General features: G+C 44.4%; 2 protein-coding genes and 1 long non-coding RNA gene across 12 annotated transcripts in view; 2 read left to right on the top strand and 1 right to left on the bottom strand.

Moving 5' to 3' along the window:
• Positions 1-60: 60 nt before the first annotated feature.
• Positions 61-27447, bottom strand: LOC133482795 (uncharacterized). 6 transcript variants are annotated; one of them, XR_009789949.1, is made up of 10 exons: positions 27339-27447; positions 25811-27149; positions 24380-24428; positions 18818-18948; positions 8725-9404; positions 8450-8615; positions 8292-8367; positions 7605-7757; positions 3243-3435; positions 61-334 (listed from the first exon to the last, which is right to left on the bottom strand). It is a non-coding gene; the product is annotated as an uncharacterized LOC133482795 (long non-coding RNA). The 6 variants fall into 6 exon arrangements; XR_009789947.1 differs by lacking the exon at positions 27339-27447 and having other exon boundaries at positions 25811-27331; XR_009789952.1 differs by lacking the exon at positions 27339-27447 and having other exon boundaries at positions 7605-7754; positions 25811-27331.
• On the top strand, positions 3034-19449 carry LOC133482786 (sodium- and chloride-dependent GABA transporter 2-like). Of its 3 annotated transcripts, XM_061783319.1 has the most exons (14): positions 3034-3193; positions 3266-3400; positions 7628-7768; positions 8307-8373; positions 8459-8591; positions 8695-8829; positions 8900-9003; positions 9253-9377; positions 12192-12304; positions 13151-13288; positions 17799-17901; positions 18251-18351; positions 18750-18920; positions 19064-19449. In XM_061783319.1, exons 1-14 carry the CDS (start codon positions 3034-3036, stop codon positions 19160-19162), a joined length of 1725 nt encoding a protein of 574 aa, XP_061639303.1. In that variant the 3' UTR covers positions 19163-19449. The 3 variants fall into 3 exon arrangements, with proteins under 3 accessions (XP_061639303.1, XP_061639302.1, XP_061639301.1); XM_061783318.1 differs by lacking the exons at positions 12192-12304; positions 13151-13288; positions 17799-17901; ... (1 more) ...; positions 18750-18920; positions 19064-19449 and adding an exon at positions 9624-12185 and having other exon boundaries at positions 3065-3193; XM_061783317.1 differs by lacking the exons at positions 3034-3193; positions 12192-12304; positions 13151-13288; ... (2 more) ...; positions 18750-18920; positions 19064-19449 and adding exons at positions 5359-5565; positions 9624-12185 and having other exon boundaries at positions 3264-3400.
• The window catches only part of LOC133482788 (sodium- and chloride-dependent GABA transporter 2-like), a 23565-nt gene continuing 20798 nt past the window's right edge, over positions 25184-27950 (top strand). For 2 of the 3 annotated variants that reach the window (XM_061783321.1, XM_061783320.1), the window contains exons 1-3: positions 25184-25201; positions 27350-27455; positions 27617-27728. The gene's annotated coding sequence lies outside the window, so the exon portion shown is untranslated. Of the gene's footprint in view, positions 25202-27349; positions 27456-27616; positions 27729-27950 lie in introns of those variants that run through there. The other variant, XM_061783322.1, reaches the window with a different exon arrangement.

The following is a 27950-nucleotide window of genomic DNA, read 5'->3' as shown; positions in this document are numbered from 1 at the left end:
CACTGACAATCGCCGTTTTACCTTACATTTATTAAAATGTCATTGCATACACAATACAGTGTAGTGCAGACAAAGCTGAAAGTAAAAGTGTGTGTGCATAAAAAGAACAAAAGGACCTTTACAATGTTTAAATTAAGACAACGAGGCAATTAGGAGTCGTGCTGAATGAATGAAATTGAGGCTCATGACGCCACGGTACCTTGTTCAAAGGCGCAGTAGTCTTTTTTTCTTTCACTGTCTATGTGCAATTTGACAGATCGCGAACAATTCTCTGAATGAGAGGGAAATCGCACTTGCTTCAAGCTGTTCGTCACTCCCAGTTGTAGTTAGTTTACTGTAAAAAAACAAAAAACAAAAAAAAAAGAATTAAATAATGAACTTCAACTACCTTCATGGTAACATACAGCAACGTGAAAAGCCAACACGTGCTAACGGAAATTAGCACCATCGTTACGGTAATTATGAGCGTTTGAACAACACAAATGGAGCAGCCTGGAGTGTTATAAGTATTAATCAGGACACTGGAAACAGTTGCATGCCTACAAGTAATTTACTGATCGTGAGAATGCACCAAATGCAACTGATTATTACATTGAGGGGGGGGGGGGGGGGGGGGGGGGCAATGGCTTTTTTCCATCCATCCATTCTCAATACTGCTTATCCTGTTCTGGGTCACTGGGTGCTGGAGCCCATCCCAGCTGACTTCGGGCGAAAGGGTGACGACACCCTGAACTGGTCGCCAGTCAATCGTAGGGCACATATGGACACAGACAACCATTTCCACTCACATTCACACCGTTACTAAGTGGGAACTGTTCCGACCCACACTGCCTGCAGCCAAATCAGTGACTTATCAACGGCTATTTTGAAGACAACCCCAAGCTGTACACAAAAACGTGTGGCACGTAAACTAATGCACTCAAATATAGAATGAGTATTATGTTAAAACATATATGTAAAATAACTCAGTGATGAAAAACAAACGAGTGGTGTTAGGAATGTGCTAATTACAAGTCTACTACAGTATAACTGGGCATGAAAACCCCAAATTATTTTAACCTGCGCAATACTACAGTGCATTTAAATACAGGCAGACCTCAGTATACCTCTGAAATCTTACAAGTATTCCAGATGGTGTCACGAAAAAACTGGAAGCATACAGCACTTTATCATCTGAAATTTGTGACCTTGTAAATAAATGTTGAAGTGTCTTTCAACGATTGGCTTCAGAAGGAGAGCATAAGGATTCTGCTGAATAAAAAAAAAAATAAAAAAAAGTAACACAGAAACGGTGGTTTCAGTCTCTTAAAGGATCTGATGATCAAGTAAGCTTCATCTCCAGGTCTGAAAGAAAACGAGCTGAGGATGAACTTGAGGAAAAGTGGGACAATGAAAAGCTATCCAAATGCTGCATGCTCTACAAGCAAATCTGGACAAACTTGAGAGACTGAATGGAAAATGAAGCAAACACAGATGCTGGAAGAAATCAAACAAAAAAGAAATTAAAAACTGATGAGGAAAAATATAAGTTCCAGCAGCTGCAAGCTGACATTGAAGTCAAAATTGTAAAGGCTCATGTGAGAGCATATACTGTAACAATTTTGATGCGTCTGGATACTGTGATGAAGCGAGTGTTACAGAGGTTCTCCTGACAGCGTTGAAAGTGTATCCAAACATTTTATTTATTTATTTTTTTTTCTAAATACATTTAGAAACATGTTTGAAGATAAGTAATGAAACAATGTGCAAAGACTGAGAACAATATGGTAATGAATTGCTGAGATAGGCCTTAAAACCTTTTCACCTTCTAAATTTTCCTGATTGTTATTTTTTATTTTTTGTTAAGAACTAGCCCCACTATATAAACACCAAGCCCCCTATACCATACAGTGGCCGTTCGGTGGAATTGCACGTCCTTGTTCCTAAATAACTTCACCCAGTTCTACCAGTAAAGTGTGCAATTGGCAATGAAACTATGGCCACAACTTGAAGAGAAAAAAAAATGCATCTTCCCTCAAGGGTAATGTGTTTTGTGTTATTTGGGCTACGTGTCTTGCCATCTGGCAGCACGCACATTGTGTTGCAAGTCAGGCTGTGAGAGCATATGCAATCTCCAGTGTTGGCAAAATTCGTTTTCTACGTAAACCAGTTCAAAGTTCAGTTCACTGTTCCAAAAATGAACAAGTTCACGTCATAGTTCAAAGGAAAGGACATTAATAACTTTGGATTCCTTGCAGCTCTGGCTGACTATATGAAGAAAATATTATATTTCATCATTTCTTATATTACAAAACAAAATACATTCAATATTGTGACAGTGTGATCATACAGTTTGAACTAAAGCATTCTGATACAAATAATAATTTTCAATCCACCCGTCCATTCTCAAACTGCTTATTCTGTTCAGGGTCACGGGGTGCTGACTTGGGGCAAAAGGGAGACTACAACTTGAAGTGGTTGCCAGTCACAGGGCACATATTGACACAGACATTCACATTCACCGTCTTGTCATTGAATCAACCGAAACCCAAAATAATGAATGAGACAGGATTTGATGCACCAAACGGGGGTCGGAACCTTTGATGTTACACCAGCAACCTCCGTTTATGGCTCGATTCTTTGTTTACCCAGAAGACATATTTTCCTGTAAACTGCAGGGGGGAGAAGCAGGCAACACTTCTGCAGGCATCCTGCTATACTGTAAAAATGTACCTCTTCAAGTTCGTATTAAAAATACACTACAGGTACAACACTGGCAATCTCTGTCACTGGAAAGGACCCGTGAGAGAAGGAAGTACAGCAAGTACCAGCTCAAAAAATACAGTACTTACAGTAGCTCTCTAAGTCACACCATCAAAACCAACATTAAAATTCAGTTGCATAGTAGGCTGCTGGAGATAATTGACCCTTCTACTCGGAACTGATTAACTGCTTGTCCAGTTGCTCATTACGTGACATGGAATTAAAACCGGACGGCCAGTGTGGTGTGTGTGTGGCCGAAAGGAAGAAAGATTTGCCTCGTGGTTTGAAGGAATGAGGAGCAAAAATTGTGGCTTAAAGCCAGGCCAAAATGCGCTTGAGGAGCGAGGACACTGGGGAAGCAAGGCGGAGTTTCTTCTGGCTGTTGCTGGGAACATTGTGGGCCTGGGCAATGTGTGGAGGTTTCCGTATTTGTGCTACAGAAACGGTGGAGGTGAGCAAACGTGCAGATCAAAGCTTGTCCCAAAAGTTGGACATATCACCATAGAGTATGTGTAACATTCAGGTGCATTCCTGGTGCCATATCTGGTGTTTCTGGTGACGTGTGGTGTTCCGCTCTTCCTTTTGGAGACCAGCATGGGCCAGCACACCCAAGAGGGGGGGATCAGCTGCTGGAGGAAGATTTGCCCCCTGGCTGAAGGTGGGCAACAATCCATCATGTATAAGCTTGCCATTCTGAAACACAAAACGGGAAGGAGCTAGAGTCCTGTCAAAAAGGAGCCACTTGCAGCTTACCTTTTTTTCCATCAGTTTGGACAGTTCAATGTTTCATTGAGGTCACACCACTGAGAGGAGTTAATGCAAGTGAAACATCACTCATTGACAAACACAAAAACATAAACACAAATGCTTTGTCATGGTTATCAGAGTAAGAAAACAATTAACATCACAAGCGCTTCCTTCAGTTTAAACAAAAAAGGAAGAGTTAACTAAATATACTGTACTTTCACGACCGAGTGGTGGTGGGGGAAAATATTGATATTTTGATTTATCATATTGTCATCTGTTATGATAGAGTACTGAGACATTAGCATCAAATATCAATATTGTGATATATTGTATTGTTATTTATTCTGCAAAAAAGTTTTATTACATCTGTATCAAAATCAATATTGTGATACATCGCATCGTTATCTGGTAAGCTACAGTATCGACAGATACGAATATTGATATTGCATAATATCGGATCACTATGTGTTATTTTACATTATCACTATAACAGCATCAAATATCAATGCTCTTTGGTCATATGTCATAAAGTTGCAATGCAGTATCAATACGTCCACTTAAAATATTGACATTTTGATTCATTATCTCATTATCTGTTTTGATACGGTACCGATTCACCAGCATCAAATATTGATAATATGATATATAGTTGGAGTGTTCTCTCTTATGATACAGTGCTGATACAAAAGCATAGAATTGCAATATTGTAATATCGGATCTTTATCTGTTATGTGGTAGGATTGATACATCTGTGTCAAATATCAATAGTGAGATATTGCATTGTTACATGTTATTATTTGGTATCAATACATCAGGCACCAAACATGATATTTCTCATAACAGTTCTCTGTTATGATGAAGCGTCTATACATCAGCATCACATGTGAATATTGTGATATGTCCTACAATTATCTGTTATGATTGTGATATGGTATTGCCACCTCACCATCAAGTCTCAGTATTGTGATATAGTGTAGCCTGAACTGTTATAATCCAATACTAACAAATCAACATCAATATCAATATTGTGATATAGCGTATTTTAGGATACACAATCAAATAGTATTAGTAACCCTCCTTCGGATCAAGAGTAGAAAGCACTGGAACATTTTATGGCCTGATCTTAAATTTGGGGGGGGGGGGGGGGGGGGGAATGTACGCAATGTTGTCATCAACATTAAAATGGAGTGTTGCATTTGACACATTTTGACAGCGATTTTTCACACACCGTTGTGAAGAGATATAATATCTGAGCATACACGATCATATCTAACCCACTGCGACCGACTGCTTAGATAGTTAGATAGTTCTGAGAGATCAGAAGTCTTACATTTTAAAACATGGTCAACAAACCAATAAAAAGTGTAGCACAGTTTTGTTTCTTGTCAAGTGCTACAGAAAGGTCGTTTACCACTTTTAGCGCAGCTAGGACAATGCTATGCCCTTTTCTGAAACCTGATTGATAAGATAGGCCTGGGTGATTATATGATCGCGTTTAGTGTGTCAGGTTGAAAGAGTCCCAAACAGATTTAAAATCATCAGATACTGGCTTGAGCCAGTTCCAGTTCAGATCACCTATTAAAACAGCTTTGTTATAATTTAGTCCAGATAGACGTTGCATCAAAGAATGCAACATACCAGTCACAGCAGATGGAAGCCTGTAGCAACCAATAACAGTTAAACTGAAATCTTGGCAAATGTCTACATTCACAGACAGTAATTCCTGCTGTTTGGGAATCGATTTAGACAAACTTAACCAAGCAATACAATCAAAAATCTCCTGCCAAGATTATATGAAGAGCCCTTCAACATCTCAACAAACTCTCATTGTATGCACACAAAAAAACATGCATTGATGAATATCCGTAGAGCATGTGCTGAGGGTGGCAAAGGCCCAGGCTTCAGCAGCAGGAAGTTCAAGCTGAGGCCAACAGAAGTCCAGGCTACAGTGGATGGAAGGCTCGGCCCAGGCTGCAGTGGTCCAGGCCAGGCTGAGGCCAGCAACGGACCAGGCTGTAGCCAGTGGAAGGCCAAGCCAGGCCAATAGAGGCTCAGGCTGTACCAGGTGGAAAGCCAGTAAGTTTTTAATTCCAAAAAAATAAACTGTTTGGAAGCTCCTTTTTAGGATTTGAGAGTAAGCCTTAGTGACCGTAATTTCTCGTGTATAATGCACCCCCCCAAAAAATAGTCAAACGTCAATAGTGCGCATTATGCATAGGTATAGGGGCAAATAGAAAAAAACTTTCACATTTTATAAATGTATGCCGCTATTTAGTGGTTATGAAAAAGCTGTACACTTTCATTCTAATATGCCACCGCCACCTAGTGGTTATAAAAAAAGGTGTAGCCTCCACTTTCATTCCAATATGACAGGGGTACATATGACTGCATATATGTACAATTGTGCTCATAAGTTTACATACCCTGGCAGAATTTGTAAAATATAGTTGTTGTTGTTTTTTTAAATATTACTGATGACTGAACAACAACCATCGTTAATTTCTTTATGGTTATGTTTTGTTTAATGATAATGCTTTACTGGAATGCTTGACCGTTTAATTTGAACCCCATTTAAATAAAATATAATAAAAGTGTTTCGCCTGGTCCTTCTTGTTTTCTTTAAAGAATTGTACCCATCTTACAAATTCTGCCTGGGTATTCAAACATATGAGTGCAACTTTGTGTTTTCTAATATACTAAATAAAAGTAGGGCTGTGAATTTCAAAATAAGAGCAAGTAAATTAAAACAAAGTTTTACATGTTTAAATAAAGTGCTTAACTTCAGAACAATTCTTTGAAAAAAAACTAACAAAATAAAGATAATACTTCATGTTTTGATCATATGGGTACAAGCAAAATCATGCATTGTAAAAATGCATTATACATAGGTAGAAGGGTTTTCCAGAATTTTGAAGTCAACTTTAGGGGTGCGTATTATACACGGGTGTGCATTATACATGAGAAATTATGTTAACTATTCACCTTCAGGCAAATTAAAAAAACAAACAACAACACACTAAATTAGCTGTTAATTCAGAGCACACTGACAAGCAGACAAACAAAGGACAGTGCTGACAGCCATCTTGAATTTTATGTCCAATTTGATATACAGTATTGTTATTCTACGACACATCAGCATATCAACATCACTGCACACAAATGCAGGTTTCCACCACAATAATAAATAAGTTGTTAAAGTAATATTATTAACTTTGTAAATGCAGTTTACTTTACCATATCTTGTATTTTATTGAGGTTGTACAGTTGTACCGAATGTTGTGGTCATATGTTGAGTATTTTATTTGCCTCACTCCCATGTTGCATTCATGTGGTGCACTTTGTTCAGCCTAACAACAAACATACATTATGTTCAACACCACAATGTACTGAACCGTGAGTATGAACTGTTAAATTGTGGCTGAAGATACAAGGTACTATTTTGCAAATGAAACAAATATTATCCATCCATTTACCTTACCGCTTACGCGGCTTGTGGGTGTGCCGGAGCCCAGCTATCTTCGGGCGAGAGGCTGGGTACACTGTGAACTGGTTGCCAGCCAATTGTAGGGCACATATAAACAAACAACAATTTGCACTCATATTCACACCTATGGACAATTTAGAGTCTTCAATTTACCTACCATGCATGTTTTGGGGATGTGAGAGGAAACCAGAGTACCCAGAGAAAAAACACACAGGCACAGGGAGAACATGCAAACTCCACACAGGTGAGGTTGGATTTGAACTCGGGTCCACAGAAATGTGAGGCAGATGTGCTAACCAGTCGTCCACCATGCGATATGATACAGTATCGATAGATCAGTATCAAATATCAATATTGTTCAATATTGTATAACGTGCTCAGTGGTCGTTCACCACGCCGCCCGAAACAGATGATAAAAAAAACAACAACTAATGTATTCCTCGTCAATTAAGCAAACAACCAAAAGACGCGACTATGAAATATGGATGGGTAGTGTGAAAAGTTGAATTGCACTAATGGGATGTGGTAATTATTTAATGTTAATGTATGATTGTTTGTTTTCAACGATGCAGCTGTCCCTCGCTGCAAGACAAATTCCTCCTTGCAGAGATGAATAAAGAAAACCTTGAACCTGAAATGTGTGATGTCCGTCAGGTATTGGCTACGGCGGGCAGCTCATCCTGTTGTACAGCTGCACGACCTACATCATTATTCTGTCCTGGGCTCTCTTCTACCTGGTGTTCTCCTTCAACTCCACGCTGCCCTGGAGCACCTGCGACAACTACTGGAATACAGGTGAAGTCCAGAACACAACATAGGCGTCAGTGCTTTTTTTGGGCAAGGACTCCTGACCCCTCACATTTCTGTAAATATTTTTTTTATGCCTTTTCATGGGATGTCACTGATGGAATGACATTTTGCTACAATTTTGCTTGTATAACAGTGTAAATTTACGGTTCCCTCAAAATAACTCAAGCTACAACCACCACTGGCAACAAAAGTGAGTACACCCCTGAGTGAAAACATAAATGTATAGTCCATCCATCCATTTTCTATAAAGTACCACTTATTATGTTCAAAGTCATGGGGAGTTGGAGCGTACCCCAGGTAACGTTTAGGCCAAAATACGGAATACACGCCAGTCAGTCACAGGGCACATAGAGAGACAGACAACCATTAACTCTCGCATTCACACTGTCAGTGAGTGGGAACTGAAACCACACTATCTGCATCAAAGTCAGGCGAATGTACCAATACGCCATTAGCCATCATGTACTGTACACACTGTATATACTTCAATGTGCCTTAGTGTGAATACCTTTTATTCTTTCAGTTGATTGTGTCGATGTTACAATAAGGAACCACAGCAAAGGAACCTCAGCAGCAACAGAATTCTGGGAGTAAGGACGATAAAACACTAAAATTGCATCTTTAAAAACTACATAAACATGATTTTTTTTGTGTGGTGTTTTTCACCCTTTCCAGACGTCGAGTGTTGAAAATCTCTGGAGGTATTGAGGAGATTGGCAGCATCAGGTGGGAGGTGCTTCTGTGCCTCCTGGCTGTGTGGGTCATTTGTTACTTCTGCATCTGGAAAGGGGTCAAATCAACTGGAAAGGTGAAGTCCATTAAACAGCACCAACTACAAAACAAAACAAACAAACAAACAAACAGAACTAGTTTAAAGGCCCTGACGATCTCGGGACCTTCCTCCCATCCAGGTGGTGTATTTTACTGCTACTTTCCCTTACGTGATGCTCCTCGTCCTTTTGATCCGGGGACTCACTCTTCCGGGAGCCAGACAAGGAGTGGAGTTCTACCTTCTGCCCGAGCTGTCGCGACTCACAGACTCTCAAGTAGGAATGTGTTGCGTGCATTGTGATGGAAGGCAAACGTACTAATGACAGCAGGTGTCTTTTTACACAGGTGTGGATGGACGCCATCTCGCAGCTCTTCTTCTCATACAGCATCGGTGTGGGCACCCTGGCTGTACTGGGTAGCTACAACACCCACAGCAACAATTGCTACAAGTAAGCGTCACAACACAGTACTACCAATATGTTACTCGAATAAATGTAACGCTTCCCAGAATGTTATAGTCCAAATTCTACTTGTGTAATTATCTGGGTTACAAATGGTCCCTTTGGACAAATTTAAGGAGGGCTTTGGTCAGCATATGCCACTAGCTGACATTGCACTCATTCCAACTGTTGCGAAGAGCTACAGCCTTTCAATAATTGGAACCCATTGCTCAGAAAATACTTGTTTGTGTGTTGCAGGGACTGCTTTTGGCTGTGTTTGCTCAACAGTTGCACCAGTGTGGTAGCTGGCTTTGCTGTCTTCTCGGTGCTGGGATTCATGGCTCATGAGCATGGCGTTACTATCGCAGATGTGGCTGAGTCAGGTAAACTTGAAATCCTCTTGAGTCTCACTGTATGAAAAAGAAGAGAAAGGATAAAAATGATGGGTGGTTATGCGCAAGCACCATTCATTTGAATTCTGACCATGGAGGGGTGTTCTGCAGATAGCACCACAAAAAGTCGCCAGATTGGTTGCTCGTTACTTTTATAGTTGCTTGAGGGTAGGGCTACACGATTATGGGCAAAATAATAGTCACGATTATTTTGATCAATATTGTAATCACGATTAGAACTCATGTGCGAAGTTCCATCCTGCTTCAAACGCTCCACCATCATCCCCAAGAAACCTGCAATTTCGGGTCTGAATGACTACAGGCCTGTCGCTTTGACATCTGTGGTCATGAAGTCCTTTGAACGTCTTGTGCTGGACCACCTCAAGAGTGTCACAGGTCCCCTGCTGGACCCCCTGCAGTTTGCCTACCAAGCGAACAGATCTGCGGATGATGCAGTCAACATGGGACTGCACTTCATCCTAGAACACCTCGACAGTGCAGGGACCTACGCGAGGATCCTGTTCGTGGACTTCAGCTCAGCGTTCAACACCATCATCCCTGAACTCCTTTCATCCAAGCTTCTCCAGCTCAGCGTCTCACCTGCCATCTGCCAGTGGATTTACAGCTTTCTGACGGGCAGGACACAGCAGGTCAGGCTGGGGGAGGCCACCTCATCCACACGCAGCATCAGCACTGGGGCGCCCCAAGGTTGTGTCCTCTCTCCGCTGCTCTTCTCTCTCTACACGAACGACTGCACCTCAGCGAACCCGACTGTCAAACTCCTGAAGTTTGCAGATGACACCACTGTCATCGGCCTCATCAAGGACGGTGACGAGTCTGCATATCGACAGGAAGCGGAGCGGCTGGAGCTGTGGTGCGGCCGACACAACCTGGAGCTGAACACGCTCAAGACTGTAGAGATGATCGTGGACTTCAGGAGGCATCCTTCGCCACAGCTGCCCCTCACGCTGTCCAGCTGCCTTGTGTCAACCGTCGAGACCTTCAAGTTCCTGGGAATTACAATCTCCCAGGACCTGAAGTGGGCGACCAACATCAACTCCGTCCTCAAAAAGGCCCAGCAGAGGATGTACTTCCTGCGGCTTCTGAGAAAGCATGGCCTGCCACCGGAGCTGCTGAGACAGTTCTACACAGCGGTCATCGAATCAGTCCTGTGTTCTTCCATCACAGTCTGGTTTGGTGCTGCTACAAAAAAGGACAAACTCCGACTGCAACGGACAATCAAAACTGCTGAAAGGATTGTCGGTACCCCCCTACCCACCCTTGAGGACTTGCACGCTGCCAGAACTAAGACAAGGGTGTGCAAAATCCTCTCGGACCCTCCCCACCCTGGTCACCAGCTCTTCCAGCTCCTTCCCTCAGGTAGGCGCTACTGATCAATGCAAACTAGAACTAGTAGACATTCCAACAGCTTCTTCCCTCTTGCAATCAACTTCTTGAACAGCTAACTTACAATTCCATTACAACAAGCTGGCAATTTTTTGACTTGAGTTCGTTGTCACATTTCTGTATTATGTATTACTCGTGCACTCACTGTAGTTGTCTCGCCGTGCTGCACTATTTGCATATAGTGGCCACTCATGCCAGAGTAGCATCTGCTCCATTTGCACACTGATTGAGGAGTATCTGTAACATTTGCACAACCATTGTCCCAGATTATCGCAGTACTCGTCACTTTAAACCGCATACACTCCTTGAAGTCTCAGTGCCCTTTGCACAATGGTCATTGCACCGGACTATTGCGATATTAGCCATTCGAACTGAGGACTCTGCATCTTTTTGCACAATTGTTGTTTGTTGTTGTTTTTTGTCAATGTCTTTATGTCTCCAAAGTGTTCTGTAAATTGACTGTCTGTTGTACTAGAGCGGCTCCAACTACCGGAGACAAATTCCTTGTGTGTTTTGGACATACTTGGCAAATAAAGATGATTCTGATTCTGATTCTGATTCTGATTCTGATGGCAGGGAAAAATATTTATTTTAATTGCACTACTTTTTAACAAACAATATGTAACTGTTTTCAGTTCAAAACAAATTTTTAGATCAGGATAAATGATAGACAATCATTTTAAAAAAAATAATGTACAACAAAAAAATTATATTTCAGCAAGGGCTAACTGAATAAATGTGCTATGACAAAGTCCTGCCAACTTAATGGAAGCAAATACTGTTAATGCATAGAAGGCAGTAACATTAGACTGTAAGCGCTCTTTTCATTTTAAAATCCTCGTCTATATAGTGAATTGCCAAGAATGGGTATGTCTCGGGCTGGCACGTTGACTGACTGGTTAGCACATCTGCCTCACAGTTCTGAAGACCGGGATTCAAATCCCGGCCTCGCCTGTGTGGAGTTTGCATGTTCTTAACAATGATTTTACTAGATTGTTGGACTTTGATCCATCCATCCATCCATCCATTTTCCATAATGCTTGTCCTCATGAAGGTTGCGTATGAGCTGGAGCCTATCTCTTCGGGTGAGAGACTCTCTGGACTGGTCGCCAGTCAATCCCAGGCCACATGAAGACAAACATCCATTCATGCTCACATTCAATCACACCTACTGTATGGGTAATTTAAAGATTTGATTAACCTAACATGCAAGATTTTAGAGTGTGGAATGTAGCCGGAGTACCCGGCAAACATGCAAACTTGCAAAGATTTTAAACCGGAAATTCAGAACTGTGAGGCAGACATGCTAACCACTACGCTACTATGTTGCCCAGACTATTGCCCGCTTCAGATAATTTGAATGGTAAATGTTGGGGGTGCATGCGGGTGTTGTTTCAGGTCCAGGCTTGGTGTTCATCGCCTACCCTCAGGCAGTGGCCATGATGCCGCTGCCTCAAGTGTGGTCAATCTGCTTCTTCGTCATGATCATCCTCCTGGGCTTGGACACACAGGTTAGAGCAGTGATTTCCAACTACTGCTGTGAGAGATCATTGGAATGCTGCGGGAAATTATCCAGTGCCACTTAATTTGGCCCAAAACTATTCATCCACTATGAATAATGTATCTTTGTTATCTATTAATGCCAGTGTCCTATTGAGGCAGGCAGAACAATTAAATGCTCTTCCACCAGATGGCAGAAGGTACAATTAATTTGTGTAGCCACCTCTTACAGAATAACAGCTTTGTTTTTTCAACTAAACAGGCCCGGATTTCACACTAAGTATATTTGTGAGTAAATTGAGAAGGGGATTATTTCATTATACAGTGTCAGTGTTTATATCGTGTTCCCATCGCTAATTGTGGGGAATAGGGTCAGAATAAATGACACCAACCCAAACAGGTTTACATTTGCATAGCGATGCCACAATTTTGGCACTACCTTTGACTAAATGAAATTCCTCAACTCACTTCACCAAAGTTCCTTGGCAGCAAAATGCCAGTAAAGCCCAATTCTGTCTAATGGAGCTCCTCAACTCACTTAAACATAGTTCCTAGCCACTAAGATGCCACAAGATGGTGTCAGAGTAATACTTTACTTTGGTCAACGCAATACAAAAAGTGTGAATAGGTGAGTTTTTGAGTAAATAATAGAGGATCGGCTCCCTCCCCATAAATCTGCAACTCGATAAATTTGCAAATGTCGAACCATTTGCGGGGCTTCACTGTATATACTTTTTGTGACCTTTTTTTAATGTATAATGCGTCTTGGCTCAACAAATGTAAGGACATATTGAGTTGGATGTTTGCTTCGCAATCCTTTTTTCCTGGATGTGACCTTATGACTCTTTACTCTGCAGTTTGTCATCATGGAGGTGGTAATGACGTCCTTCTCAGACATATTTCCCACAGTGATGCGTCGCGTGGGCAGGCGAGAAGCTTTGCTCCTGCTCTTCTGCCTCACGTGTTTCTTCTCGCAGCTCGTCATGATCACCGAGGTCGGAATATTAGCTCACACTCACGATGAAGCCATCTGTGCTGTTGAAAAACACTTCATTTAAAGGCCATAAGCATTTTTGAGAGCTTGTACAGCAGTGTAAATTAATGTCATTAATGTCTACACCACGTGCAACAAAAGTAAGTACGCCCCTAAGTGAAAATGTCCAAATTGGACCCAATTAGCCATTTTCCCTTCTCAGTGTCATGTGACTCATTAGTTTTCCCAGGTGTCAGGTATAAATAGGGAGCAGTTGTGTTAAATTTGGTGTTATCACTCGCACTCTCATACTGGAAGTTCAAGCTCATGGGGGGAAAAAAATCTCTGAGGATCTGAAAAAAGAATTGTTGCTGTACATAAAGATGGCCTGCTCTAGGCGAGAAGAAGACTGGCCCCACACTTTGGGCTCAATTTTGACATTTTCACTTTTGGGTGTATTCACTTTTGTTGCAGGCAGTTTAGGCATCATTGGTGTGTTCAGTTATTTTGAGGGGACGGTAAATTTGCCCTGTTATACAAGCTATACACTGATTACTATACACTGTAACAAAGCATCATTTCTTCAGTGCTGTCCCATGAAAATATACAATCAAATATTTACCAAAATGTGAGGGTTGTATCGTCACGGTTATGAGATTCTGTATATTGAGTGAAATAAATATAGTACACACATTGGACACTTTACTAGGCATACCTGCACAGGTTTACGAGATGCAAGCCATAAATTAATGAATTAATTATTTTTTTTAATTATAATTTTGAATTCAGGGTAACGATTGTCCTGGAATTCATAATTTGTAATTATATATTTGTATATTTTTATTCATCCATTTACATCCTTATCCTCACGAGTGTCACGGGCGAGCTGGAGCCAATCCGAGCTATCTTCGGGCGAGAGGTGGGGTACACCTTGAACCGGTCGCCACCCAATCGCAGGGCACATAGAAACAAACAACCATTCGCACTCACATTCACACCTCCGGACAATTTAGAGTCGTCAATCAACCTACCCTGCATGTTTTTGGAATGTGGGACGAAACCGGAGTGCCTGGAGAAAACCCACGCAGGCACGGTGCGAACATGCAAACTCCACACAGGTGGGGCCGGGATTTGAACCCCGGTCTCCAGAACTGTGAGGCAGATGTGCTAACCAGTCGTCCACCGTGCTGGCTATTTTTAGTCATATTTATATTAATTAATTATGACTATTACTCAAAGACCCCTAATGATGACGACAAACAATGGACTTCGTTTTCCCTTGCCCGGACGCGGGCCACCGGGGCCACCGGGGCCCCCCACTGGAGCCAGGCCTGGTGGTGGGGCTCGAAGGCGAGCGCCTGGTTGCCGGGCTTGCACCCATGGGGCCCGGCCGGGCACAGCCCGAAAGGGTAACGTGGGTCCCCCTTCCCATTGGCTCACCACCTGTGGGAGGGGCCATAGGGGTCGGGTGCAGTGTGAGCTGGGCGGTGGCCGAAGGCGGGGACCTTGGCGATCCGATCCCCGGCTACAGAAGCTGGCTCTAGGGACGTGGAATGTCACCTCTCTGGCAGGGAAGGAGCCCGAGCTGGTGTGTGAGGTCGAGAAGTTCCGACTCGATATAGTCGGACTCGCCTCCACACACACCTGGGGCTCTGGTACCAGTCCTCTCGAGAGGGGTTGGACTCTCTTCCACTCTGGAGTTGCCCATGGTGAGAGGCGCCGAGCAGGTGTGGGTATACTTATTGCCCCCCGGCTCGGCGCCTGTACGTTGGGGTTCACCCCGGTGGACGAGAGGGTAGCCTCCCTCCGCCTTCGGGTGGGGGGACGGGTCCTGACTGTTGTTTGTGCCTATGCACCAAACAGCAGTTCAGAGTACCCACCCTTTTTGGAGTCCTTGGAGGGGGTGCTGGAGAGCGCTCCCGCTGGGGACTCCATTGTTCTGTTGGGGGACTTCAATGCTCACGTGGGCAATGACAGTGAGACCTGGAAGGGCGCGATTGGGAGGAACGGCCCCCCCGATCAGAACCCAAGCGGTGTTCTGTTATTGGACTTCTGTGCTCGTCACGGATTGTCCATAACGAACACCATGTTCAAGCATAAGGGTGTCCACACGTGCACTTGGCACCAGGACACCCTAGGTCGCAGTTCGATGATCGACTTTGTGGTCGTGTCATCGGACTTGCGGCCGCATGTCTTGGACACTCGGGTGAAGAGAGCGGCGGAGCTGTCAACTGATCACCACCTGGTGGTGAGTTGGCTCCGATGGTGGGGGAAGATGCCGGTCCGACGTGGCAGGCCCAAACGTATTGTGAGGGTCTGCTGGGAACGTCTGGCAGAATCCCCTGTCAGAAGGAGTTTCAACTCCCACCTCCGACAGAACTTTGCTCATGTTCCGGGGGAGGCGGGGGACATCGAGTCCGAGTGGACCATGTTCCGCGCCTCCATTGCTGAGGCGGCCGACCGGAGCTGTGGCCGTAAGGTGGTCGGTGCCTGTCGTGGCGGCAATCCCCGAACCCGTTGGTGGACACCAACGGTGAGGGATGCCGTCAAGCTGAAGAAGGAGTCCTATCGGGCCTTTTTGGCCTGTGGGACTCCTGAGGCAGCTGATGGGTACCGGCTGGCCAAGCGGAATGCAGCTCTGGTGGTCGCTGAAGCAAAAACCCGGGCATGGGAGGAGTTCGGTGAGGCCATGGAGAAAGACTTCCGGACGGCTTCGAGGAAATTCTGGTCCACCATCCGACGTCTCAGGAGAGGAAAGCAGTGCACCACCAACACTGTGTATAGTGGGGATGGGGCGCTGCTGACCTCGACTCGGGACGTTGTGAGTCGGTGGGGAGAATACTTCGAAGACCTCCTCAATTCCACCGACATGCCTTCCCATGGGGAAGCAGAGTGTGGGTTCTCTGAGGCGGGCTCTCCTATCTCTGGGTTTGAGGTCACCGAGGTAGTTAAAAAGCTCCTCGGTGGCAGGGCCCCGGGGGTGGATGAGATTTGCCCGGAGTTCCTAAAGGCTCTGGATGTTGTGGGGCTGTCCTGGTTGACACGCCTCTGCAACATCGCGTGGACATCGGGGACAGTGCCTCTGGATTGGCAGACTGGGGTGGTGGTCCCCCTTTTTAAGAAGGGGGACCGGAGGGTGTGTTCCAACTACAGGGGGATCACACTGCTCAGCCTCCCTGGTAAGGTCTATTCAGGGGTGCTGGAGAGGAGGGTCCGTCGGGAAGTCGAATCTCAGATTCAGGAGGAGCAGTGTGGTTTTCGTCCTGGCCGTGGAACAGTGGACCAGCTCTACACCCTCGGCAGGGTCCTCGAGGGTGCATGGGAGTTCGCCCAACCAGTCTACATGTGTTTTGTGGACTTGGAGAAGGCGTTCGACCGTGTCCCTCGGGGAGTCCTGTGGAGAGTGCTTCGGGAGTATGGGGTACCGAACCCCCTGATACGGGCTGTTTGGTCCCTGTACGACCGGAGTCAGAGTTTGGTCCGCATATCCGGCAGTAAGTTGGACTCGTTCCCGGTGAGGGTTGGATTCCGCCAAGGCTGCCCTTTGTCGCCGATTCTGTTCATAACTTTTATGGACAGAATTTCTAGGCGCAGCCGAGGCGTAGAGGGGGTCCGGTTTGGTGGCCTCAGTATTGCATCTCTGCTTTTTGCAGATGATGTGGTTCTGTTGGCTTCATCAAGCCGTGACCTCCAACTCTCATTGGAGCAGTTCGCAGCCGAGTGTGAAGCGGCTGGGATGAGAATCAGCACCTCCAAATCTGAGACCATGGTCCTCAGTCGGGAAAGGGTGGCATGCCATCTCCAGGTCGGGGATAAGATCCTGCCCCAAGTGGAGGAATTCAAGTATCTTGGGGTCTTGTTCACGAGTGAGGGAAGAATGGAACGGGAGATCGACAGGCGGATCGGTGCAGCGTCTGCAGTGATGCGGACTTTGTATCGGTCCGTTGTGGTAAAGAAAGAGCTAAGCCGAAAGGCGAAGCTCTCAATTTACCGGTCGATCTTCGTTCCTACCCTCACCTATGGTCATGAGCTGTGGGTCGTGACCGAAAGAACAAGATCCTGGATACAAGCGGCCGAAATGAGTTTCCTCCGCAGGGTGTCCGGGCTCTCCCTTAGAGATAGGGTGAGAAGCTCGGTCATCCGGGAGGATCTCAGAGTAGAGCCGCTACTCCTCCGCATTGAGAGGAGCCAGATGAGGTGGCTGGGGCATCTGATTCGGATGCCTCCCGGACGCCTCCCTGGTGAGGTGTTCCGGGCATGTCCCAGCGGGAGGAGACCCCGGGGACGACCCAGGACGCGCTGGAGAGACTACATCCTTCGGCTGGCCTGGGAACGCCTCGGGATCCCCCCGGAAGAGCTGGATGAAGTGGCTGGGGAGAGGGTAGTCTGGGCGTCCCTGCTGAAGCTACTGCCCCCGCGACCCGACCCGGATAAGCGGTAGAGAATGGATGGATGGATGGATATTACTCTACATTGTACAGGAGAACCTAATACAGTGGTCATTGAATACAAATAATTGATGTCGTCCTCAGGGAGGAATGTACATCTTCCAGATTTTTGACTACTATGCTTGCAATGGAACCTGCATCCTCTTTCTCTGTGTGTTTGAAAGCTTGGCAGTGGGCTGGATATTTGGTAAGTTGGTGGGTCTTCTGTATTTTTGCCTCATTCTGTGAGCATTTATGACTTATCGACAAAAAGGATGACAGATCTGGCAAGCTTTCATCAAGGATTTTAATTTGGCGCTTGAGTCGATGTGGTTTTTAAATAACAGATTTTTTTTGCCTTGTTACGAGCAGTGAACATTGACCTTTGATCAGAGCAACTCCATCTGATGGTCAAAGTAAATCATTACTAATAACTAATCAAGTAAACACCTATCATTCACCTTCGTTCTAGGTCTGGTTCTGCTTGTTATTACTAATGGCTTGACAAGAAATATGGGCTCATTATTATGTGCTGTTGTACGTACTTGTCTGTAAAGGAGCAGAGCGGCTGCGCGGCATCATAGCGGACATGACAGGCGAGCGGGCAAGTCCGTTCTTCAAAATCTGCTGGCTTTACCTGACCCCCTTGATTTCACTGGTGAGTGGGACTTTTTGGTTTTAGCTGGATTACGCTCAGACATTTCATTAGGTACACCTGCAAAATGTAATGCAGGGGTTGGCAAACTATTTTTCTGAAGGGTCATTTGATTTTTTTTAAATAAACAAATGGGCCAGTTAATTCGTAGATAAAGGGGAGGGGGGGTTGACAAGAGGATAATGTAAACAACATTACCAAAGCTGCACAGCTGCAGAAGTGTAACACTGAGGGTATAGCGGGTATACGAACAGTCAATAATCAATATTATCGGCAGAAATCGAATTAAAAAAAAAAAATCTAATTTAGCTTAGGGTGCCATGATGGGTCCCGGCTCTGCACACACACAAACTGTGCAGGTGATAATGATATATAAATTGTATTTCTTTCTTTTTGTCCAGGGCTCCTTTATATATTCTCTAGTTGAATACCAGCCACTGACATTCAACCGCCGGTACGTGTACCCCACCTGGGCCTACTTGTTGGGCTGGATGATGGTTCTCTCCTCCATCCTGCTGGTACCGGGCTGGGCGCTGTACAAGCTGAGCACCACCACAGGAAATCTCAGTCAGGTGGGCCGAGTCCACTGCTGACACTGCACTGTGAAAGAATGACATGTTTTCTCTAAATCAAAAAGCGAATAATTTCCTCAATGGCTTTATATAAAATGTTGGCACATTTCAATACAACAGTTTTGTTTGTATCCATTTATTAGCGTCTCCATCGCCTGTGCTGGCCCACGCCGCCTGACTGCTCGCTGACCCTAAAGACAGAGACAGCGCTGCAACACATCACTGAAGGGGCTCTTGAATGATTCTCATTATGTTTCTTAACATTGAACGTATGACAATAACGTCATAAACAACTAATGTGAACTTAGAGTAAAATGGTGGCCAGTGTTCTTCACATTAATGAAAATATATTCCCACTGTATCAAGGACACAATTGTTTTCAGTCCTGTACTGGATATTTTTGCTTTATTATGATCATTTTCCTACACAGTAAACTAGCAATGGCTCTTTTACTTTACATTTATTGAAATGAAATCGTGTACACAATGCAATGTTGGCAGCACAGAAATAAAGCATATTTATGTATGGATCATGAAAATGAAAAACTGCAAACAAAAGCTGCTGCAAGACACGAAAAATTTGGGTGCTGAACTTGTGTGGTGTGATGCTGGGAGAGTGTTTTTAAAGCATCGCTGAAATTATACATGGTGTCAATTCGACAAAATCCATTATTAGCTGCAAAAGTGAAAAGGCCATTCGTAAACCACTGACTCTGAACTGTAGCAATCATCCCCCCCTTTAGACATATGGTCTAACCCACGTGTCAACCCATGTGTGTCACGATCGGCAATGCCGTAAGGGCAGATCCCAAAAAATAGACTCTAGGTCAGAGGTCCGAACAATTTTAATTAAATGGCAGAGCAGGTGATGGCGAGACATACGAAACTAAAGGAACTCACAACCAGAGAGAATCAAAAACAGATAACGCAGGGAGACACGACAAACGGTCCGTGTGGTATAATCGTATTGAGCCTAAATTTGGACAGCGGTCAGAACGGCGGCAAACACGGGGCAAAAACGAGTGAATATTCCGACGCCCACACACTGTCACGGTGCCCCCTAAAAAGGCTGATGATTACAATGCATGACAGGTGCGTCACCAATGTCCACGCCCACCCAGACACTGCAACACAAAGAAAAACAACTTGAAACACAGGGCCATGACAGTATCCCCCCCTCAAAGGACGCCTCCTGGCGGACCACCCGGCTTCTGCGGGTGGAGAGAGTGGAAGGCCCGGAGAAGGGACGGATCTAGGATCCAAGAGCGGGGAACCCAAGAACGCTCCTCAGGGCCGTAACCCTCCCAGTCGACCAAATACTGCACACCCCTGCCCCTTCTTCTGGAATCCAATAGTTCACCCACCGTGTACACTGGCTCACCATCAACCATCTGCGGAGGAGGAGGTGGAGGAGGCACCGCTGGAGGACACAGGGGGCTGGAGGAAACCGGTTTGAGCAAGGAGACATGGAATACCGGGTGAACTTTCATGGTGGGAGGGAGCCGAAGTTTAACTGCCACCGGGTTAACAACAGAGTCAATTTCGAACAGCCTGGACGTCCCTCCCCGCCTCCTCCACCTTCTTCTCAACCTCCCACTGAAGCGCTCCCACCATCCGGGTCCTAGGTAGAATGGTCTCCACAACAGGCTGAACAGCAGCCGGGCCATGCAGCCTAGACAAGGCGTCATAATGAAGTCGAAACGGGTAAGGAACAGGGCCCAACGTGCTTGACGGGGGTTGAGTCTTTTAGCAGTCCGGAGGTAAGACAGGTTCTTGTGGTCGGTGAAAACTTGATAATGTTTTCACCATAAGTGTGTAAATGAATGTCTGGTTGTGACTGTAAATTAAATAACTAGCCTAAGCGAACCAATGTTATCAGTGCCTAGTGCAGCTTCATTGCAATAAAATAAGCAAAAGAAATAGCAATGTTGAATGCAGTATGTGTGTCTGAATATCACCAGTTAAGCGTTGGTCTGACTCTGGGGCCGCCGGAAGTCAGCAAGAGGTCGGATGAACTGGGTCCCCCAGCATCGATCGCCACCATGAGAACAAAAGTTTTCTTCTTCTTCGGACAGTCTCTGATCCAATGTCTATCCAATGTCCCTTCTTTCCTCAACGGAAGCATCTTCTACACCTTCCACGTCCCCTCCCCTGTTCAACGTCTGGCCTCAACCTCCTCAAATCCGGTTCCGCGATGCTTTGTTGTCCACGAGGCCGTCGTCGAATGCATTCTACAATGTTTTTGTTCTCTCTCAAACAACTGCCTTTTTCCTTCAACCTATTTTTTAGTTGTTGTAGCTGTGTTGTACTCCGGCTCCCTGTTGCTGGGAAACCCCATTCATTTATCCACATCCCCACGCATTCCACAGACTTCCTCTCCATATTTTTCTCCCATACGAGACATAATAGGTGACCTGGACACTAATAGAAGTCATATGTGGTATATATGAAACTAATTTTCCAACTCAGCTCCCCTCTTTTGTCTCTGTTTGGCACTGCATTTGTCCACTATTCACAACTGACCTCTGATGAGCCACTGACAACGTCCCCCGCTACTGGCTGGTGTTTTGCTAAACTTTCCTCTCAATGAGTCATATTCCTCAGTCTAACTTCATTGCATGACTGACTTACAAATCCGCTTATGAAGGATTTTCTGAAACCTAAGATGTGAATTTCTAGATAATTATGAGGTTGTTTTTGTAAATATGTTATGCTGTTATATCGTTTTGATTGTTCCATTCTATTTTAGTAATTTTTGGTTACTTAGTGATTAGTAATGTTGAGTAATTTTTCTTTTATATGTGATTAATAGCAGATTGTCTTATATTATCAAAAGGGGGGAGCTGAGTTGGAAAATGTGTTTCATATATGCCACATATTACTTCTATACAAGTTTTATACAACCTTCACATATATTATTGTTCCATAGCTCTTAGTCAGCCATGTTGTGACAACGAGCTGTTTTTCGGCCATGTTATGACTGCTAGCTGTTTTTCTCAGTCTTGTTGTTTCTTTACTTGCTCTTCAGTAAGGGGTCCTCTCTTTGCAAAATATTTCTTCTTTCTTTGTAATAAAACCCCACCAAGACAAGATTGCTTCCTTACTTATTCTGTCAGAAAAGGATTTGCCAAAACATGAGCAATTCATTAAATTCCTTCTTAAAAATAATGAAAACAGCATCTCCTTAACGTTAGAACTTTCTGAGGGAGATTTATTCAGCTTTTCATCATTTGTAGGCTCAAGGTTAGACTCAGTTCCATGGTTTGGTTTAGTTTAGAACTGGTGTATTTGATAAAACATGACTCACAGATTTGACAAAATAGTCATTAAAACTACTATACATTGGCTGAAATAAGTATTTAACACGTCACCATTTTTCTCACTACACATATTTCCAAATGTGTTACTGACAGGAACATTCCACCAGATGTTGGGAACAACCCAAGTAATCCAAACATACGAAGAAGGTAGAACAAATAAGGTCATAAATTGTGTGTAATAATGTGAAATGACAGGGAAAAAGTATTGAACACTTGAAAAAGGGAGGTCCACCAATGTTGACTCAAGCAATGCCAAATGCCTTTGCTTGAAGCTGTTTATTCAGTTAAATCTGGAAGATGCTAGTGTTGCTCATGAAGCCTTAACTCAAGTGATGCCAAATGTCTTTGCTTTAAGCTGTTTATTCAGTCAAATAAACAGAACCTGTTATTCAAAACTATTGACTCTGTTTGCACAGTCATCCCCTGTGAAGTAGCTTCCTGTACTTTTTCTTTTTTTTCCACCCCATAATGTTTATTGATATTTTCAGATAGCGCCAATAAACATTACAGGAACAAGATGTAAATCTGAATAATGCTCATGATCACCACTAATTCTGACAATTATATGTGAATAACAACAAAATACTAAGGTGCGTGCACTCACACACACATACATAAATATACTGTATATACGGTATATACAGTGGGATGGTGGGAGAGTGGTTAGCACACCTGCCTCACAGTTCAAATCTTCCTGTGTGCAAGTTTTCTCCGTGCATGCGTGGGTTTTCTCAGAGTACTCCGGTTCCCTCCCACATTCCACAAACATGCATGGTGGGTTCATTGAAGACTCTAAATTGTCCGTAGTTAAAATTGAGTTAAAATTTGCTAAGAGAGAGTCAAGAGAGGTTAGTTGGGCAGCCGTGGCCTAATGGTTAAGATCATTGCCTGCCACAGTGGATGACCTGGGTTCAAGACCCCAACTGAACCATCCGCCAACATGCCCCGGACTCACGGCTGTGGTGTCCTTGAGCAAGACACTGATACCCTGAACTGCTCACCGGGCGCTTCAGCTGCCCCTTGTTCCAGTGTGTTCCACTAACAAGTGTGTGTGTTCATGGTGATGGGTCAAATGCAGAGAAAAAAATGTATGTTCATGACAATAAAGGTGATCATTCTTCTTCCTGTCTCGGAAGAAGAAACGCACAGTTAAACTAAAATGGGAGAGAGATGAGGAAAGAAGAAAGACAGATCTATTCATACAGTTATCTTGTCATTGAGAGAAAATGGAGGTTGCTCCAACCACCGAGACAGGATGACACAAGGGAAGGGAACATTCAAATGGCAACAGATTCTGCTTTAATAAATTTAATAAATTAATAAATAAATAGACTGCAACAACGTCAAACTCCCAAGACTTCAAAAGTCTTAAATGCCATAAATGCTTCAAGAACCCAATAATCGCATCCACCTTAACGGTTTGGTGGCAACGTTTAGAATCTACAGGATCTCAATTAGCTCCCAGTATGCTCGCCCCAATCTGTCATAATCCAGATTTCGAAATTAATAATATACCCCTTCATTTTAGTACGTGGGGAAAACATGGAATTAACCACCTACAACAACTATTTAACAACAATGTTTTTAGGACACATGATGAATTGTTCCAAGAATTCCAAATAACAGGCAGAAACTTTCTTCAAAACTTTCTTCTGGAGTCCCAACACTCCAGAGCAACTTCAAACTCCCGGAGTTTCACAATCAAATAGTGAAGCTTCTGCCGCAAAGTGAAGGAAATCTCTCAATATCCATCCATCCATTTTCTGAGCCACTTCTCCTCACTCGGGTCGCGGGCGTGCTGGAGCCTAGCCCAACTATCTTCGGGTGACAGGTGGGGTACACCATGAACTGGTTGCCAGCCAATCGCAGGGCACATACAAACAAACAACCATTCGGACTCACACTCATGCCTACGGGCAATTTAGAGTCTCCAATTAATGCATGTTTTTGGGATGTGGGAGGAAACCGGAGTGTCCGGAGAAAACCCACGCAGGCACGGGGAGAACATGCAAACTCCACACAGGCGGGGCTGGGGATTGAACCCGGGTCCTCAGAACTGTGAGGCTGATGCTCTAACCAGTCGTCCACCGTGCCGCGAAATCTCTCAATAGTTTATAAATTACTAAATCAATGCACTTACCAATAACCAAATGGGAAGAAGACCTTTCCATGTCCGCTGAACGTAGCTGCTGGATACAGATTTGTAATGTTTAGAATGAAAAAAAAAAATGAAAAAATCTGCATCTTATACATTATAAAGTGCTCCGTAGAACACAGTTTAGTCAGTACACTATGAAATTTTTTTTACACTATGCAAAAAACTTTGATCCATCTAATATATGCATGCAATGCACCAAAAATACCCCAGATACCTATTTTCATGGTATATGGGAATGCACACCAATTCAATCTTCTGTTTCACAAAAACTCTTACATTTGGAATTTCAGGATTCCACTTTCCCCAAAATTGTGCATACTTGGCGAATTAAAGGTCAGATGACAAAGATGTTATGGGGTCAGTTAAAATTCATATTTGCATTGTTTATATGTTATGTAATACATGCACGTAACTTCCAGTAAGTTTTCAACCACAGTTTATCTTAAAATGAGGTTTTATGACGGATATTGAGTCCTCCCCGAACATGCCCGAAGCACAAGACGGTTACTACCGCACCCTTGCGGACAGAGTAACCGCAAGGGTGCGGTTACTCTATCCACCGCAAGGGCTACCAGAAGTGACGTTGCAATTGACAAACACAGCGCGCTACACAGTATATGCAATGGCGAGCAACGTGTTGCGATATGTGGAGGAGGAGGATTTCGACGTACAGGACCACCCAACTGAACTTGTCATCGTCAAAGCGTACATGTTTGAGCCGATCAGACAGTGACGACGACGAGCAGCCAAGTAGCAGCTGTAACAGCAACAGAAAAAGAGAGTGGCCACTGGCTCAATGTGACGGTACGTCAAAAGCATGTTTTTTTTATACACTCATGGCTTGACATAATGCCACCCCAGGGTGAACATTTAAAAATCTTTGTCCTCTGACCTTTAAGCATAATTGACCTCCCTAATAAATATACACAATCATTACTTGTGGCGTTAGCTACCGCTAAGAAAACAATTCTATTAAATTGGACAACAAGCTATTAACATCAATCAGTGGCTAAATCTCATCATAGAATATATTGCGTTAGAAAAAATATCAGCATAACGAAAAAGTCAATTACATATATACGTAGATAGCTGGCCACCTTTTCTCAACATGCCAAATCTAGACTCTTGATTCCTTTGCCTGGGTAGGGTGCCATTTGACAACAACAAGACTATCTTCTTAAGTGTGAAAGTAAACTTTAGAATGTTGTATTATTTGTTGTCGAGGTTGTTGTTGTTATTTTATTATAATTCTATTTTTTATTTAATTCCCACACATTTTAGATCGCATGGTGAGAGGACACGTGCACCCCGGTGGGGTGGACGAGAGGGTAGCCTCCCTCCGCCTTCGGGTGGCAGGACGGGTCCTGACTGTTGTTTGTGCCGATGCACCAAACAGCAGTTCAGAATACCTACCTTATTTGGAGTCCTTGGAGGGGGTGCTGAAGAGCGCACCCGCTGCGGACTCCATCGTTCTGCAGGGGTACTCCAATGCTCACGTGGGCAATGTCAGTGAGACCTGAAAGGGCCTGATTGGGAGGAATGCCCCCTGATCACAACCCGAGTGGTGTTCTGTTATTGGATTTCTGTGCTCATGATGGATTGTCCATAACGAACACCATGTTCAAGCATAAGTGTGTCCACACGTGCACTTTGTACCAGGAGACCCTAGGTTGCAGTTCGATGATCGACTTTGTGGTTGTGTCATCGGACTTGCGGCCGCATGTCTTGGACACTCGGGGAAAGAGAGGGGCGGAGCTGTCAACTGATCAGCACTTGGTGGCGAGTTGGCGCCGATGGTGGGCGAAGATGCCGATCCGACCTGGCAGGCCCAAACATATTGTGAGGGTCTTCTGGGAACGTCTGAACGTTTGGGGCTGTCCTGGTTGACACGCCTCTGCAACATTGCATGGACATCGGGGACAGTGCCTCTGAATTGGCAGACTGGGGTGGTGGTCCCCCTTTATAAGACAGGGTACTGGGGGGTGTGTTCCAACTACAGGAGGATCACACTCCTCAGCCACCCTGGTAAGGTCTATTCAAGGGTGCTGGAGAGGAGGGTCCGCCGGGAAGTCGAATCTCAGATTCAGGAGGAGCAGTGTGCTTTTCGTCCTGGCTGTGGAACAGTGGACCAGCTCTACACTCTCGGCAGGGTCCTTGGTGATGCATGGGAGTATGTGGTACCGAACCCCCTGATACGGGCAGTTTGGTCCCTGTATGACCAGTGTCAGAGTTTGGTCCACATTGCTGGTAGTAAGTTGGACTCGTTTCCGGTGAGGGTTGGACTCTGCCATGGCTTCCCTTTGTCACCGATTCTGATCATTACTTTTATGGACAGAATTTCAAGGCGCAATCGAGGCGTAGAGGGGGTCCGGTTTGGTCGTCGAAGTATCTGCTTTTTGCAGATGATGTGGTTCTGTTGGCTTCATCAAGTCGTGATCTCCAACACTCACTGGAGCGGTTCGCAGCAGAGTGTGAAGTGGCTGGGATGAAAATCAGCACCTCCAAATCTGAGCCCATGGTCCTCAGTCGGAAAAGGGTGAAGTGCCCTCTCCAGATCGGGGATGAGACCCTGCCCCAAGGCGTCTTGTTCACGAGTGAGGGAAGAATGGAACAGGAGATCGACAGGCGGATCGGTGCAGTCACCGAAGTTTCACTTGCTTCAAGCTGTTTTTTGACACCATTTTGTCAGGGGAGCATTTTTTTTCCAGTTCACTGGCAATTTTTCATTTTTCAAGGGGGTGCAATTAATAGCCTGCAGTTGTGGGAGAAAGGAAATTAGTGGTTCACAGTCAGCACTTTTGAGATGGAGATGGAACATTATATTGTCTTCATTTGACTTCCCTCCTTCCCACACCTCCAGCCTACGAATCTTATGAATTGCGCCTCCTCCTTCTTCCTCCCACTTACCCTGGAGTGTTTATAAATGCTAATTGCCACGCACCTTGTTTGCAGCATTCACCTGGGTTTCCACGAAGAGAGCAAGTCAGGTTGGGCAGATGACCAAAATGCTGTTTGGTTTGTCTTCCTTTCACCACTTCATACTGCATGAGGAAATCAGGTGAGGAATGAAGAAAACAATGGCATGTGTTTATGTTTATATGACGTGAAATATTGGAGTTTTATGGTTGACTGTGTCAAGGAAATGTAAGCTATGTATTGAATTAAAATGTAGTCATTTTTAATAAGCGCAAATGTTTATATTTTTGTTTTGTGTTTTAGTTTTTAGTGTGGGACGATGGAATAAAATGTTGCACCAGTTCAACTCTACGATGTTACATTGATGCCAAGGGCTGTAACACTAAGGAAGACAAACCCATCAAAGACAAACTCAGTAATTTCCCCAAGTAGTGGGCTTCATTCTGTTCAATGTTCTTTCTCAATTATTGCTGTAGTTTCCATAGAAGTAGCAACATGACAAGTGGCCCCCAACTTTGTGGAAATTTCTAAAAAACTTCCAAAATTCTCCATATCAAATAAATTCACGAAAAAAACAATTGATTACTAAGGTACATGACCTGTTCAACCTCCCACAATGCTTTTATCACCAATAATG

The sequence above is a fragment of the Phyllopteryx taeniolatus genome, chromosome 8 (assembly GCF_024500385.1).
Source record: "Phyllopteryx taeniolatus isolate TA_2022b chromosome 8, UOR_Ptae_1.2, whole genome shotgun sequence".
Lineage (NCBI taxonomy): Eukaryota > Metazoa > Chordata > Actinopteri > Syngnathiformes > Syngnathidae > Phyllopteryx > Phyllopteryx taeniolatus.
The sequence above is the reverse complement of the archived record's forward strand: the minus strand, read 5'-3'. Positions and strand labels throughout refer to the sequence as shown.

Excerpts from the sequence above, each read along its gene's own strand:
- LOC133482786 (XM_061783317.1), top strand. The coding sequence starts at position 5,442 with ATGGAAGGCTCGGCCCAGGCTGCAGTGGTCCAGGCCAGGCTGAGGCCA. Across the intron at positions 5,566-7,627 it reads CTGTACCAGGTGGAAAGCCA|GTATTGGCTACGGCGGGCAG; the intron begins GTAAGTTTTTAA and ends GATGTCCGTCAG. Across the intron at positions 9,378-9,623 it reads CGCAGATGTGGCTGAGTCAG|AACTCATGTGCGAAGTTCCA; the intron begins GTAAACTTGAAA and ends AATCACGATTAG.